Source organism: Wolffia australiana, chromosome 2 (assembly GCF_029677425.1).
Source record: "Wolffia australiana isolate 7733 chromosome 2, ASM2967742v1".
In the NCBI taxonomy this organism is placed as follows: Eukaryota; Viridiplantae; Streptophyta; class Magnoliopsida; order Alismatales; family Araceae; genus Wolffia; species Wolffia australiana.
In genome coordinates, this window is record NC_135836.1 from 24,441,639 (window position 1) to 24,459,075 (window position 17,437).

Consider the following 17,437-nt stretch of genomic DNA (forward strand, 5'->3'; position numbering starts at 1 on the left):
CTACAAGCGTTCTAGGTTGACAGCAAAGAGCATTGAATTACTAATGACACTCAATTGTTGGTGGCGAGCGGAAGATGATGACGCCAATGATATCAAGCAAACAGACAAAGATAGCGACGAATATCCTAGTGTTTGTCTTCTTTCAATTTTTTGAACCACTTATACATTTCTATATGTATTGAAACTTCTTATGGTAAAATTTATACTTCACATCATTTTTTGTAGAAAACGATGTTGCAAGTTTGCTTGTGTATGGTTTTTGAGGTTTATATTTGTGAACCCACAACAGAGTTTTGATTTATGAGTTCAATGGTTTTCATTCAGATTACATAATTCAAATTTTAATACCATTAAGTTATGAGGAAAATGATGTTAAATACTTGCAAGTTTGCTTGCTTGTTAAATACTTACAAGTTTTCACCTTTCACAGTTCTTTAGAGATCCATATGTCTAAAGAATGAATTTTAACATGAAAAATAAAATGAATAGTAGTCTTCCCATGTTTGTAAATTTTCTTAGTGCTTTTCAGATTCGTTGTTATGAAATATAGATTGCACCACAAAAAGTGTAATATATAATGCTTACTTTCCAAGTTTGCACATTTTCTTAATGCTTTTGAGATCACCTTCGTGAAGTAAAAATTATAACATTGAATGAAAATTTTAATTTTCTTTGTGCTTTTGAGATCCATTCCTTTGAAGTATAAATTCTACCACAAGAACTAGAAAGAAAAGTTTACTTTCCAATTCTGGAAATTTTTAGAGTCGTTTTGAGATTCATATATGTAAACCATGAATTGTACCATGAAACAAATAATAAAAGCTCACTTCTAATGTTTGGATTTTCGTTGTGCTTTTGAGATATATATCTCTGAAGTATGACTTGAACCACAATAAATAGAATGAAAAGATTATTTTTTTAGGATTGTACACTGAAACAAAGTTCGTTCGTTGCTTCCCTTCTGTGCCCTAAATCTCTGTGCCCATCTTTTTCAGTTACCTCCTTATTTTTTCTCAACATCTACCTCACGACCTTTTTTCCCTCCAATTCTCTCTTTAGCATTTGTTACCCTTTAATTCATTATACCCTATTTTTCCTCAAAAGTACATCATTTGTTTCCTTTTTTCCCTCCTTATTTTTTCTCATTGTACGACCTTCTCTATCTTCCATTTCTCTCTAGTTCCTTTCAAACTCTTACCATTTATGTCTCTACTGCTTATTTATCGTTCTTCCCTATGGTTTAACGTTCATCCATTCGCTTGACAATTTAAATAGTGAATTGAAAGTAAACTCTGTAATATTGATGACATCAATGGCTAGTTAATATATTGATATTTACATATATGAGGAATTTAGAAGAAAAATCTCACATTTTTCAGCTGTTTAGAATGTGCATAACAGACTGCCCACGATGTCCCCAAATGAAGTAACAAAAGTTTTCAAATCCTCGCATAATACAATTTAATTTCTAAGGTAACTAAAAAACGCAAATTGGACGCTTCAATAATGAAGCACGTCGATTTGTAGAGAAAATTTCATTTACAAATTTATTCAACCAACATTTAACCCGGTATCAAAACTTAGTGACAATATAAGCTATACAACTTCTCCAATCTAGAATCTTACTCTAGAAAAATACGCCAATTGACCTGGCCAGCAATTCCATAACATTCGCCTTCTCTGCATCGCCGCAACAGATAGTGAAATCACTTCACATGGATCATCACGCTTACCCATCTTATCTGTGAATTTGAAACAGGAAGAAGTGAAATTCAATCCAAACAAGAAAAAGAATTGGCTGAGATCTTCAAGCTGACAAGGCCAACGGGAAAATAATACGAATTAAAAAATCAAAATCCACGGAAAATAATACTCTAATTCAGGACTGTGCGGGTCAGCTCTTCCTATCAATTTGTCGAATTTAAATCACCACATCCAATCGGAATGTGATCATTTGATGAAGGTCATCATTCCGCAACGATTCGAAATTACGACTAGTACAAAAGAGAATCATATAATAAAAAATCGTAGAAAACAATATATCGATGTGTCAGATCATAAGTCATCAGCATCCGGAATCGTAAGCCAGGGATAACTGTAAATATTACTTATCTCGTCATACACTCTAAGCAAGATGTGTAGAAAATATAATTAGAAAACAGAAATGGACAGTCCTTACTGAAAGAAAAGCTTGATTGATCCAAGAAAATGACACCCAAAATGACAAGGGTACGCTGGGCATAGATAGCTATGGATGTGTGTCAGATCAGATGTTATCAGCATCCGCAAACGTCAGACAGGGATAACTGTAAAATGCATTGATCTCATCATCCACGCGAATAAGTGTTCATGTTAGAAGAAAATTTCAGAAAGTGCTCACTCGGAAAAAATGGCCGGGCCAGAGTATAGGAGAAGAGAAAAAGAGATCTTAAACCAATAAAACTCTAAATCCGACAGCAAACATGAAAACTAAGACAAGAAACTGAACGTGTACACCGTACATTATACGAATTTTCAAGAATTGGCTTTCGGGAGTGTCAGATCAGAAGTCTTCAGCATCCGCTAAGCGTAAGCCAGGGATAACTGTAATTTTTGTTGATCGCATCATCCACTCTACCAAAAGGTACAAAAATTTAAACAAAAATTTAAATAAAGTTCAGCTAAAACTTTGAGCGGAGGTTCTCAGTCACTAATTCTTCAACAAAATAACTGCATAGGAACTTATAAGAGGAAGTAGCAAGAATTAAACAATGAAAGATAAGGGGAGGAGAGAGTAAATTGAGAAACCTCATTACGGTGGCGCCCATTTCCCTGACTTGAACTTCTCATAGAACTTTGAGCACTTGGAAACCACAAAGAAAACTAAAAAATAGGAAGAAATCCACATAAGAAAATGATCAACACAGGACGAAAAACAAGACATAATGTAAAGATAGCCACCTGGGATTCCAGGAATAATATAACCAGGCTGACGAAGGATAGAACGAAGATCTTTCTTCTCATTGACCCTGACCCATTTGCCAGTATCTTGACCTAATCCAGTAGGTTCTCATTAGTCTCATGCTTAAAGGTAGACAATATCAACGGAAGAACAGACAACCAACGTACAGGCCGCATGGCTGACAGTATCCTTTGTCCATTCCTCTTCATCGAGAAGACATCCGGCGGCAGCGGCCGCAGGCATTTCCTCCAGAAAATACTTTAAAGTTTCTAACTTTGATAACTGAGTACCGTACCCTGACTGAGAGCAACCCCTGTTTCAGTAGTAAGCCTACCTCATAATAAGGTACCACAAGGGTCATGCCTACCTGATAATAAAGTTCAACGTTCTGACGATTGTATGAACCATCAGTGTCCCAAGGTAATACAGGCTGGGAACTTGTTGAAAACATGTAAGAAAATTAAGGAAGTATTAACGAAGTGAAGGATTTAAGTATTGACAAATTTGAACGCAGCAATTGCTGAAAGGATATCAAATCGAGATGATCTGCAATAACATCTGTTTCGCAGAAATCCTCGATCAAATCACTAGACATTACTTCTGCATAAAGAAGGAGAACGGGCCAGTGAAGGACGCTGATTTCATCAAGAACAGGCATTCGTGGCCCTGTAAGCTCTCTGAACATTGTCTTCCCAAACTTCAACCCTCTGGACTCTATCGCCAAAGCCAAAGCCTTCACAATCAAATCTAGACGTAAGAAAATACGAACGTTAATGCTTGAAAGATGAGGGCATCCAACCTTGGCAGTAGATATCGCACGGGAAACTTGATTATGGTGCCTTTCAAATTCTGCCCTTCGCAGTTCAATTTGAGATTCCAGCTTCTTCAGCTCGTTGTTATCAGCAAACCGAGAGAGCCCTTCTTTGCAGAAGGAAGCCGCTTCCGTAGTAAGATCTAAAGAAAACGCTGCTTTAGCCGCTCGGTAGTACGCCTACTTCAAAACAGAAAATACCAAAAACTTAAATCAATCGTAAAAGTAATAAATTACGCATGATTAAATGATTAGGAAAGGCTAAGCTGCGTGAAAGAGACCTTCAAACTGTCGGGAGAGAGTTTTATAGCTTGCTCAGAATCTTCTAAGGCTCGTCTGTAATTTCCAAGAAGTAAGTTGACGTGGGCTCGGTTGGAGAAGATGACTGATGTCTCGGAATCCACGACCGCCTTCTGATTAATTGCTCTGGTGTAGCGGTCAATGGCAGCAGCGTAGTGTTTCTTTCCCATTTTGACAAATTTGTTACCTTCTTCCTGAAATAGTAGGGTCATAAATTTAGAAATGGCTCATAAATTATGAGAATTCCAGCCGCATTTACGAGAAAGATTACCTTCAGTTCTATAGCTGCCGCCTCCTTCAACGCATTAATGGCTTCCATGTCATCTCTCTCCTTGTCGGTTGCAGGGCAGCTATTTTCATCCATCCATAATGCCATGGAATCCTTTTTCCCCCACTAAATGTGTAACTCTGACGAGAAACAAATAGCTGCAACGGTAAGTATAAATTGATGAGAATCAAACTTAAAGGGTCTTGGATTATTTTAGGACCCCATACTTTGTACGAGCAATATGAATGATGTGTTCGAGCATAAAACCAGGCAGATAAGGGATCATAGTTTTCAACTTGTCAGAGAGCTAGCTAGATATAAGGGTACTGTGACTAGCTGAGGAAAAATACTAAAACCGACAATACAGAGCTTTTCCCTGGAAAGGTACAGGTATAAACCCGAAAACTTTGTCGGACATACATTGGCAACAGTACTGCCTTCCGAGCGACACCGAAGCAAACACAAACGAAAACGGCACCAACGAGAGAATACAAATCGAGAACCAGAATCAAAATGAATGAGATGCCGGCTGAAACGGTTTTCGTTTCTATAAATCGGTCATTCACTTCGCCTTGGAAATTAAAACTCTGGAGCTTCATAGAAGTGAAATCGAAAGATGAACATATGCGACCACGAGAAAATCCGCGTCAGAAGATACAGGAGAAGCGATCTCGTATTCATCACGCTCGCGAATTGCCCACGGAGGATATTTATTAAAACTCGCCAGAAAAAAACACAAATCGAAATGTAGGTAAACAATACGCTCAGAGAGATGAAACGAGATTCATACATCTAGTAAGCATCAGAAGCGAGACCGGATCTTTACAGATCTCCGCCCTTTCGCGGCTTCCGGAAGAACTCCGGCGGCGACGGCATTTCAGTCGGAGCAAGTTCTACATAAACCCTAGTTACCTCAAATTTGAATTTATGTTGCACGGGGGGGATAGCTTTCTTTTATCGCCTTGACTACTGAAATATATGAAAATACTCAATACCCTTGGAATTGTACCCTCGATCTAATTCTGTACTAATTGCTTGGAATATATTACATTTCATAAAAAAAAATATATCAGTATCTTCTTGGGCCCGTACATAATTTCACGGTTCTCACAAATAGTAGAATGAAAGTACTTTTTTCTCATGGGCTGTAGGAATTTTCATTAGTTATTAAGCCTGTACTTGTGTATTCGTTAGAGAGTACTACCAAACTCAAATTGGCAGACTATAATGAAACATTCATTATTCAGATTGGTAGAAGATGAAATCATCATCCTTATCCCAATTTGAATGATGATGATGATGATGATAACTTGTCACTAGGCAATTGTCACCGTCATTGCTGCCAATGAATTATTAGTGTCAGACGATGATGACATTCTTGTCCTCATTGTTAATTTGCCATCCCAAGATTTTGGGCTAGGAGGAATGACATGACAGTGATGACAATGGTTCTTCCTCTAATGATTCAGAAGTTGGAAGCCCATGATGATGATTATTCTTTATTGGACCGCACTTATCATCATCATTGTCGTTGAACTGAGAACAGCAGACGATGATGACATTGTTGTCATCATCATTACGCCCAAATATTTTTATCATCCAATGATGGATGATGACAATGACTAGATGATGGCTATTTGAAAGTGAATGATGATGAAGACTCACTGTAGTTGTTGTCATCAAACTCTGTAAAGCTGAAAATTTCTGAATGTATGTTGCATCCTCAATGTCCAGCTATAGAAATATGCACATGTATTAGTATTAATTTAAAGAGAAATGGATAATTAATATCCAACCTTGAGTTACTATAGGGTCTATGCAAGTACATGATAGTGCACTTGGAATTCACAAAGCCAGGACATTCCTCAAGTATATACTTGATGCACTATATGTACTAATAGTAACTAGAGATATTTAGGCTCAGCGCAAGCTTAAATTAAACCCCACATTTCACCACAAAGAATGGTGCAAAGATCAAACTAATGTCAGTCCTTGAACTCAGTGCTATCAGTACAATGACTAAATATGAAAGAGGTTAGACAGTGTTAACTTCTTTTTCATTGCATTTGTTGTGCCTTTTGGCAACGAGGTTAGAAGACAAGGATTTTATATACTCTAGATTTCACTTACCCTACACAAATATTTCACCTTAACACACATACAGATCATTCCCTTTAGGAGGTTTTGTTTCCCTCAAATGCGATTGTAGGAGCTTTACTTTAGTAATAAAAGTATTGCCAAATGACTGGCAGGATATCTGTACTTTGATAAAAATATTTGTATGTAGAGCGGTGTTGACTAAAGCTTGTAGAGTGGTGAACAACTATGTTCAAGTAGTGCAAAGTGGGTGCATAGTATGAGTGTGACGTTTCTGACTAGACTCACAAGGTGTTCTTAGCACACCTCGAGGGAACACCTAAGTTCAGTTGACTAAAATCATTGTTCAAATAGAACTTCCAAGATAAATATTATTCTTTCCACTATACCTCAAAAACAGATTTGTTTGCCCACCCCCTAAACTTAACGGTTCATTATCACATAAATAAGAGACAATCTCATCCATACTTAATTCCTATACGTGTCCTAATGTATGCGATCTGAGGGAAAGAAGGAGAATACTTGATAACTCAAGGTGCTCTCGGCTATAGTATTGTATACTGTATATGCTTATGCATCAACACAAAAGGATACCTAATAAAATTTTCAAGGGACATTGTATTTCTCAAAATGATGAACATCGAATATAAAAAAACTGCAGTTATGGGTTTTGATAATTTCCTATAAAATCAATCGACTTTTGCCACAAGAGTAACTACATAATTTCCAATCTTGGTTTTCATCCAGAGTGATGACGTGATAAGTATGATCATCATTCCAAAAAAGTTAAAGCATCTTAATACATAATATATCCCACTATTAATTAGGTTATTTAAATATTTATGAATTTCATATGAATATTTTGTATGCTATTTTTGGCTTTTGTTTGTAAAACCTATAAACTTGTATGGCAATAAATTTTATCACATATGATTAGTTTCAAAGCCCCCGTGTGCACAAATTTACAAGAAATGAATGGGAGGATGATCAATGGGCTGGGGCATTCTATGTGACTCTCAAACCTATTTCTTTGGGATTTGGGCCAAATAAGTATATTTTTTCAATTTACTTCAAAGGAGCAGTTATAGGGTTATGGGACATGTCTTGTATCCATCCATGAAAACATCTGATTTCCTATTGAAGATAAGTACAAGATTAAAATTATGGAGCTCTCAACCACTTAGAAAAGAGGAAGCAACAGTGGGAAGGAAAATAGTAAAGAATATAACGTCATTTTAGATCATGCCATATGCAAACATTCCCTTCCATCTATTCACCTCATTATGGACATGCTCTAGCAATGGCCAGTCATCAGACCGATGCTCTCCAAGATCCTAGCTTGACATGTTAGTAGTGTTTTGAAGTGTTCATCCATTTGTCATTATTCTCGTATAAAAACATTTGATCCTAGTGAAATATAAGGATCTAAATTTTGGAAGGATCAACCTACGTCTAAAATGTTACCATCATTTACATCTATTTCCTCACTTTTCTATGAGATTTTAGGTATAAACTCATGATACATTTGATCCTAGTGAAATATAAGGATCTAAATTTTGGAAGGATCAACCTACGTCTAAAATGTTACCATGGTTTACATATATTTCCTCACTTTTCCTTTATTTTGTGTCGTGCTCTCTCTATCTGTCCATTTTCTACCACTATGCGTCTCTTAAATCGTATCATGAGTTTATACCTAAAATTTCATAGAACAACTAATGCATTTTCCCATTCCAAATTTTCATCCCACTTTCTCCTTTCAAATTTTGGCTAACTTCGTTTGAATATTGGTATATTCCTGCTGCATCCATTTCATTCTGAGGACCATCTCTTAAATTATATAAATTTAGCCTAGGTTTGGGTACCTATAGGGTTATCCGGGGGAAACCACAATTGCATGCATGCACCTGCTTTCACTGCCCCCATCACCTCAAACCATTGACACCTATTGGCGCTCAAGAATAATTCATATTTTAAGCTTTAAAAATCAAATAAAAAATAAGAAATATCTAAATATATTATTTATTACTTATCTTCATTTTATTCTTAAAATAAAAATAAACTCCCAAAAAAGTTCCCCAAGTATTATTTCTCATTTCTAATCCAACCAAATCAAAATAGATAATAATTGGATGAAAAATTAATGTTCAAGTCAACTCATGATACCACTTGTTAGTTTAGGTGGCCAAGGAACAACCTAAGAGAGGGGGTGAATTAGGTTCTATATTTATATTTTACTTTTATTTTAATTAGCCTAAGATTTTTCTACTTAAGAAATGAGGTAGAGGAAATGGAAGACAGTTATTTTTTTTATATAGCTTAGGCTAATCCTTAATGCTGTTCAGGGGTATCCGTCACGAGGTAATGATGTGCCCTAACCAAGTTTGTGTGAATGCCCCCCAAGCAAATCACTTGGAAATAAGGCTGAACAAGGATACCAAGAAAAACAAAAAGTCGATGAAGCTTTGTCGTCCTCAACCCTCAAAGGCTTCCACGGAATGACACTGCTTAATCTACTTCAACTTAGCCCCCAAAGCCTTCTTCTTATGACCCCTAAAGCCTTGACCTGAGTGATCACAAAGATTGAGCAATAAAATTATATTTATGAATGATGTATTATCCTCAACAACACTTAGTATTGATGGCTACTCGAAATAGTATCCAAGGCAATGATCAATGTTATGTACTTCAAAAAAAAAACTTTTATATCAAAATTATATTGAGTTAAATATTCATAAATCTAACTATGACTTCCCTTTAATAATACCTCCTTGTTTGTGGTCGTTCTTTCTTCTATCCTTTTCTCCTCCACGTTTTTCCTTGGATAAGAGTCTTAATTCGCGTTTGACATTTGATGCTTACACCAATATCTTTTTCAATCCTGCACCAAATGCAATGATTCTACCTGCAATGGTTTTGTAACACAATTTCGCACAAATAGTATCTCACACAGAATATTCAAAAATGAATCATAGAAATCTCCAAATATCAATTTTTCAACATCTTTGGTTTACCGCTCGATTCCCCTCGTGTTCAACTTCAAATCCCTGTAGATCTTTCAAAACTCAACCAAATGACGTGATTTAAATTTATTTGGTTTTTTATGGATGTTAGGAACAATTCATATGTTGATCAAAAGCTCAAAATTGGGAAAAAAATATGCTAAAAATTATAAACTTATCACAGGGTTGAAGATGTGCGAAGTTCGGATCCCAGGCTTCTTTTCTTCGAATCTTGAGAAACCCTGCACCAAAAACCACGATTCCAAGTTCTAAGGACTTGGATTGATGTTAGAAACAAATGATCTCTTCAAAGAATGTCAAAAACTGCTTGAAAATTCCTCTAGGACTTGAAAGATCTCTCTAGCTTTTGGACTGTGATTTTCAAAGGGCAAGGAGAAGGGGGTTTGAGATTAGGGCTCAAAACTGCATATATAGATTTGGAAATCCGAAAGGGGCATAATGGTAATCTGTCAAAAGTCCAACCGTCATTTTCATTGATTATGATTAAGCAATATAAAATATTAATCATTTTAATTTTGATTTTGTTTATATTTACAATTTTGCCTTCAATTCAAAATACCTTTCAAGAGTTAAGAGCAAAACTAGCCGTTATGCCAAGGACTTGAGATCTAAAATAATATTAAACTTTTAGTTATGTTTAACATAATATTTAACTAAATATATCAACATAACATTTAATATATCTAAGGCTCTTATTTTAGTTTCCCATACAATCAGTCAACTACTTGACTGAGGGCCTATTGTGCTTTGATCACAACCCATATTGAGGCATGCATCACTTTGAACATTCATCAAAATATTGTGTTAAAAATACCCTTAAAGCTTAATCTTCACATGTATTGACCAAGCCAATTCATTATTTATAGAAAACACTGAATTCAGGTAAAAAATCAATATAATTTTTACCCAAACAAATACAACTACATGATTGATTAATAGGGGATTTCTCTTGAATTTTTTACATGAAGTGAGAAAAAACTTAAATAGATTCGTAGGAATGTGAGCAATCTTGATTGTCCATTTCTTTTAGTGACTTTCGTCACAGATGGATGTCGTGGGGTACACATTGATTGCCCCTTCTAACAAGCCTCAGAAATTTAATCTTCATCAGATAGCTCATGTTATTCCTTGTGTACTTACATCGAACTTCAAAATAATATTTTCATACCGAAAGATTCTAACATTGTGGTAAAGTATGTGAATCGTAAATTAAATAGTAGTTTGAATAAACAATATCCACTAGATCACCACCCTAAACCATGTCGCCGCCACAGTGGGCCCATCCTGCTGTGCTTGCTTACTAGAGTACTACCACGCATGCATGACCAAGTGAGCTGCCATTTTGGGCCCAAGGCTAACACTTTTTTTTTTTTTTTACTTTTTAGTCTCTAATAGTAGTATAATTTTTAAAAATCATATATTTCAATTCGAAAGGCATTTTAAATGAAAATTTATCCATTTGTTTATAAATTTCATATTCATTAAATCCATGCCACCTGAAATAAATAATTAGATAGAAAATGGTTAGTTTAAAGGAATCACTAATTTGACTTGAAGGTCAAACTGAGACAACTTTGAAAGTTTACTTTGATTCTTTTGATTATCTTCTTCCTCTCGTTGCTTCCTTGTTCATCCACTTAAGTCCTAAAAAACTAAACTCAATAAATATGGTTAATTTCAAATGGTCTATCAGGATGATTCATTTTGTTCTTTGTATTAAAAAAGTATTGCATGACCAAATAATTAAAGGAGGGGCGCACAACGGGGAGGGTCCTCTTTAGTAGAAATGATACGTTCTGCAAGAACTTTGCTCCCGCTTTCGCTTCTGCTCCTCGCGCCCGCTCACTCGCGCCTTGGAATTAAGAGCAGTCCTTTTGGGTGTGCTCTCTATGACCTTCCATCCACCCTGTCATGTTATAAATGCAACTTACTTTAGGTATCTAATGTGATCTTTTCTGTGTCTGTGTAGGACCCACGCAAGGATGACCTCGTAACCTGATGGTTCTGAAAGAAAAGCAGGAGGCATGGTTACTTATGTCCCCTACTCAATAGGTAGAATGGAGTACGACTGGAGTGCTTTCTTCGTGACCTCAGAACCTAAGGTCGAACCTGAGCGTTGGTTTAAAGACGGCGTCAAAGTGTGGAATGTACCAGTTGTGTCCGAAATGGTGAAGGAATTTCCGGGTATTTCCAGCTCAAAAGAATCGACACAACCAGTCTATTATAATTTAACACATTTTTCGCTATTATAACAAGCGTACAATGAAAGGTTCTAATTTATCAGAAAGAAATGGATCGAACAGAGCGTGTGGGCAATTCTTTCAATCCAAGGTAACGCGAAGTTTTAGAAGTCATAATATTCTATATAATATATATAAAAGAAATAAGAAAGAAAACTCGGCTTAATGAAGAGTTACGAAGTAAAGGCGCGACGCGACTGACGGAGCGAAGATGCTGAACCTTAAGTTATTACATTCTTTATCTTTACTTCTACACTTCTTATAAATCATTCATCGTTTCTTTGACTTCGTTTATCCGCTGGATAACGTTTCATCGCTCCTGAGCGCCTTTGACTTCGTAACGTTCTTTGACTTCGTTACTTCGCTCCGTCGCGCGTCGCGCCGCTCGCTCGTCTTCATCTTCATCTTCTCCGCTGGCATGGGGCAGATACATCCATCTTTGCCCCTAGGCATCATGTCCATTGGCTGGACGATAGCTTTTGGCAAGAAGGGGGGACGATAGGCCATCCAATGGCCCTCAAAAGTACCCCCAAGGGTAGAACACAAGATCCACGGCCATGGGAGGTCCCTGATCCTTAAAAGGGGATCGATGGCCTCTCAATATAAGTATCCCCACTCCATTTTCTCTATAGCTGTGGAAGACCCGTCCGGAGCTTGTGCAGGCAATGCAGAGGTCGTGATGCCTCTAGGAAGAAACCCGAGAAGGTTCAGGACATACCGAAAGCATGCCAACATAGAGGAAGTTGGCTGAGACGCAAGTCAAAGTCAAGGGGTGGTGAATGGCGCCCATATCCTCAGTTTCCTGATCAGGGCACTATCGGTGATCTTCTGAAACTTATTTGGTAGATACTAGTTTATATGAATCACACCTTGCTAAGATTTGTTTGAAATCGGTGATGCAATCCAGTTTGAATCTCATTTTTTCTAGTGTGGTCTCTTTGATGCATTTCATCAAACACCTATTGGGCATCGACACATTTATCTGATGTTACCTCAATTTTCTCTTATAATATAAATATAAATACTTATTATGTAAATAACAAGATAGACCACGTTTTATGGTTATAAACTAACTAGTAGCCATATAATAGAATAACTATTTACCTCTCAATCCCTCTGATTTCCTTCTATTTCTCTCTCTTGATCTAATTAATTGAAAATCATTTAAAAATAAATAAATGATGTTTCTCCCTTACTATTGTAATGTATATAGTTCTTGATTTCACTAAGCTATATATAATTGAATAATAACTTTTTGATTATGATTATAAAAATATCACCATATCTCTGAATTATCATTCTTATTATATATAACTAATATAAAATAATCATTTTCACTATCTAACTAAATCTTAATATCCATCATTTCTTTATCTGTATCCTTCCTTATGTATAGCTTACTATTTATTAAAATATAAAATCATTCTAAAAATATTGTCTCCTTATCATAATACTCGTGTTGACCTCTCTTGATATTATTTCTTCTACATCTTAATAAAAATTCCTAAAATAATTCTTCCATTACATAATTTGAAATCCTCCTTTATTATAAATGTGTTTCTCTATCATTAATTATTTCCTGTTATTATATATAATCCTAAATTCTTTGAGTACCTTAACTGAACTAAAGATTCATCTCTAAAGGCTAGTCCTTGTGGAGATGACCTCACTCCTACTATACATATTTGATTGACTTTTCTCTATTTATAAATTTTATTTGATTTGGGAAAATTAAATCACAATGACCCAAAAAATTATATATAGCCTAAATTATATACACGTGTAGTTTATCTTTATCACACATAGCATGAGTCGGTGATGCATGGACAAGCATCATTACAAAACACAAAAATGAGTAGACATGATGCATTGAGAGGCGTCACCATTTTATGCCTTGATAATATATATTTAACTTTTTATTTTCATCTATTTATGTGGAAGGACACGAGTTGACTCTCAAGCCAATGATCGTGAATGGCACCAAAACACAAGCCAATGATTAAAATGGAATATTGCATGATTTTTAAGTCGTTAAAACCATTAATGGATAAATCTGAAGCGACTTCGACAATGGGATATATAATATTTAGTAAAGTGAATCCCTAGGATTTCTTCCACTTCAACGCTTGAACTGCAATATAGATGGCTGATTGAACTGCAAAGTTTAGGGCAGCTTTGCCTTTTTCTTATGTTTCCATTTATTCCCTTAAATAGATAAACTCAGGCATCGACTTATGTAAAATCATCCTTAAACCTGCTTCCTACATTTGTCGGCATTGTGAAAGATAGTGTCTGAAAGATCCCTGTAGGCCGTTCTTTGTGTCATGGATGATTGAGGAGCAACAAAATAGTAGAGAAGCTAACATATAAATGCACATCACTATGGTCCTAGCTGAATGTGAGGAGTAAGGGGAAAACTTACTGTCTTAGATTGTTCCATACTCGTCAGTATTAATAGCTTATATCTATATCACACATTTTCTATTTTTTTAATATCACTGACAACTTTCATCTGTGATTCGTGACCCTCATTATTACTTAGCCTCATCATCCCATTATATCAAAACTCTCATCACATTACACTCTTTTCCATTACCTCCCTCAAATAGTTATCTTATATATATACATATTAATTCATGTTAATCAATAAATATCACATATTATCTTCATATCTCCCATTTTATCTTGTCAGCATATATTTTATCACATAAGTATCATGTCTCGTGTTGTTAACCACCACTTGAAAGAATTTTACATTCCTAATAACCATTCCCTATGGAGAAAATCCTAACTCATCACTAGCTAGATATATTTTAATGAGAACATATATTTATAACATTTCTTGATTAAACTCAAAAAGCGAGCAATACCATAAAATTAAAACCTTAATTAATATGCTTATCAGGGAGTTGAATGATGATGTTCAAGTAGTGTAATATTGATGAATTATGTCAGCCTAAGGTTTCAAAGTTTGCCCATCCGGTGCTCTTAATGATAGAAAAATATGTAGCCTCAAGCCAATCAAACATTCTATATCTCGTTTTATGTTCATTAATAGAATATATTCATTATAGTGCACATGTGATGCTTATAATAGAGTCCATGAATACATGATCGGACTCAATGAGATCATAATACGGAGATCACTAGACTCTAAATTATGTTCTAAATATTCCTACACAAAGGATACTCGATAAGGGCATTGAAGTATTCAAATAGAATAACACTATCTAAGCTCACTCATATGATGAGTATGGTTGATCCTATAGCCATTAGTATGGAATCGCTAAGGATAGATATTGGGTGCTCTTTAGTGGAAGTAGTTCATTGAATTGATCCATACGAATCCTCAAATGGTGTTATACCAAACTGTACATTAGGTTGATTCACATCATGGTTGTGTAAGTGGTTCTTAGACTTGAGAAACCAAAGACATCTCGTGTGTGGACAACTGTATTTTGACTATGATATACGAGTATCTAATCATGCGATTCGAAACAGTCTTAGTTCGGGTGCATCAAGAAGTTCACAATGAATGCGTGGTCAAGATGGGATCGTCCACGCTCAGTATAAGAGGAGACAAATCAAGGAAGATGGTGTGATGAAGTCCTTGGCCAAGGCAATGAAATATCGAAGAAGAGTTCTCCAATGATTTCCAAATGCATCAACACTAACTCGAACAACTGGTTAGGGTTTGATAGTTGAACATATCCTAAGTCAGTGTATTTTGGCAACCCATGGGTAGGAGACTCAAGCTATCGATTGGGTTAAATCTATCCAATATTTAATTAATCTATATAATGATATAGCTAATTAAATTCTAAGGCCAATAAAGCTTGTTAGGCCACTAGAGTGGTTGACTCGACTGATACTTGGGTGAAAACATGATAAATGCATGTATATTTCCATTCATTTGAGATGTTTTTGGTATCATTAATTTAGGATTTATCATGTTATCACTTGAGTCAACTAAATAGTTATGTACAAGCTATAAATTCTAATTTTGCACATTATGGTTATTTTTGACTAATCTCCCTGACTTCTTTGAAGTCAAGAATATAAAATAGTTGGAGAGTACTCTATAGTTTCACATGTACAGAAATTTACAGGAATGAGAATATGGTAATTCCTAAAGAGTTGGAGAATTTTTTAGAGTTAAGTGCTTCTCAAAAGGGCCTTGAAAAAGAGTCCTGAGGGAGATGGGCCACAATCTGGCATGCCCATTGGCTCTCAAAAGCCTTACAAAGAAATAAGTTAAAGATTACAAGGGGAAGCTCTCAACCAATGGAGAAAAAGGGGCAAAATGGCAAGAAAATAGAATAGAAAAATGCCCAAAGGGGTGTTTTAGTAATTCTCTCGATGTATAAATATAATTTTTCTCCCTCATTTCCCCTCATTCTGAGCATGATCTATAAATTGGCTGGCCAGCAAGACATGACATTTTTTGAATCCAGGTTGTTCAACCTGCTTAATGTAAGTTTATTGAAGTTTTCTCTTAATCCCATCTCATGTTTGCATTGAAAAATGCCTGATCCTGGAAAATATAAGTATCCAGAATTGATAGGAAGCATTGAGGGCTCAATAAACTTACATTAAGGTTTTAGGAACCTAGATTTACATTTTCCGCATTACTATCCATCCATTTACCCTTAAAACCATCATTATCTCACTATTAACACTCATTTTTCCCTACTTTCTCTCTCTAGAATTGGTTATTCATCTTTCTAGACCTTCATCAATATCTTTAGTTACTCCCCTTAAAATTTCATAAAAAATTTTCTTCATTTGTACCTTCAAATTCTACCTCAAACTCCTACAACCTCTCTTCATTTTTCTCTCTCTATCTCCTCATTTCGACCTTTTCTCTCTCCATAAATGGTTATTTCTCTCCATAGACCTTCATCCACATCCTAGTTCATTCTCTCATAATTTCATAAAAAATCATCTTCATTTACTACTTCAAATTCCATCTCAAACTCTCTCTACCCCTTCATTTTTCTATCTCTATCTCTTCATTTTCTCTCTCTATCTTTCTCATTTTGACATTTTCTTTCTCTCAACCCATTTATTTCTCTCTATAAAATATATTCCTGTCTCTGTCTAGAACCTCTATCATTTCCATTTCAAATCCCAAAAGAATCCCATTAAAAATTAGTTTTCTCCTTTGAAAAAGATCATTTCCCCCCTACCGTCACCGCCGTATGCTGTCGTGCTGCGCTTGCGCAGCAGAGACACACCTCTGCCCGCCAGTCCGCGCGCTGGCAGAGCACACGACCGAAGGGCACAAGAGAGCCCTGTGCAGGACTTTGCCAATTCTGCTAAGTCCTGACCATATTGGGTTAAACCTAATAGGGATTAGCCCATATGGCTAAGTCTTGACTTAGCCAAATTGGACTAAACCTTAATGGGCTGACCCACTAAGAGCAGCCCTATACGGGCCAGAAAAGGCCCGTTGGCCCCTCCGATCCGTCGCCGCCGCCGCCGCTGTTGCCACCGATCACTAGAGCAGGTAAATTCTCTATTCCCAGAATTTACAAATTATAACAAAATCAGGGAAAAAAATTTCCCCAATTAAATATTCCTAAAATAGAATTATCCCTAAAATTATTATAATTCCACAATTAAATATTCCTAAAATAGAAAATTCCCTAAAATTATTATAATCAATTTTCGATGATCTTAACATCTAAAAAAATTCTAAAACTATCTCACTCTCTTTTTAAATATTTCTAGTGGTTTTTGGTGTAAATAAAAGTT

General features: G+C 35.8%; 1 protein-coding gene and 2 non-coding genes across 3 annotated transcripts; all 3 read right to left on the reverse strand.

Moving 5' to 3' along the window:
- Positions 1 to 1,491: 1,491 nt before the first annotated feature.
- Positions 1,492 to 5,216, reverse strand: TPR2 (Tetratricopeptide repeat (TPR)-like superfamily protein). Its single transcript, XM_078571635.1, has 10 exons — positions 5,111 to 5,216; positions 4,324 to 4,478; positions 4,034 to 4,246; positions 3,741 to 3,932; positions 3,472 to 3,674; positions 3,309 to 3,390; positions 3,109 to 3,241; positions 2,941 to 3,033; positions 2,788 to 2,862; positions 1,492 to 1,742 (listed from the first exon to the last, which is right to left on the reverse strand). Exons 2-9 carry the CDS (start codon positions 4,426 to 4,428, stop codon positions 2,792 to 2,794), a joined length of 1,092 nt encoding a protein of 363 aa, XP_078427761.1. The 5' UTR covers positions 4,429 to 4,478; positions 5,111 to 5,216; the 3' UTR covers positions 1,492 to 1,742; positions 2,788 to 2,791.
- On the reverse strand, positions 2,044 to 2,128 carry LOC144700339 (small nucleolar RNA R38). The gene has a single exon (XR_013580714.1). It is a non-coding gene; the product is annotated as a small nucleolar RNA R38 (small nucleolar RNA).
- LOC144700338 (small nucleolar RNA R38) lies at positions 2,255 to 2,339 on the reverse strand. The gene has a single exon (XR_013580713.1). It is a non-coding gene; the product is annotated as a small nucleolar RNA R38 (small nucleolar RNA).
- Positions 5,217 to 17,437: the final 12,221 nt, after the last annotated feature.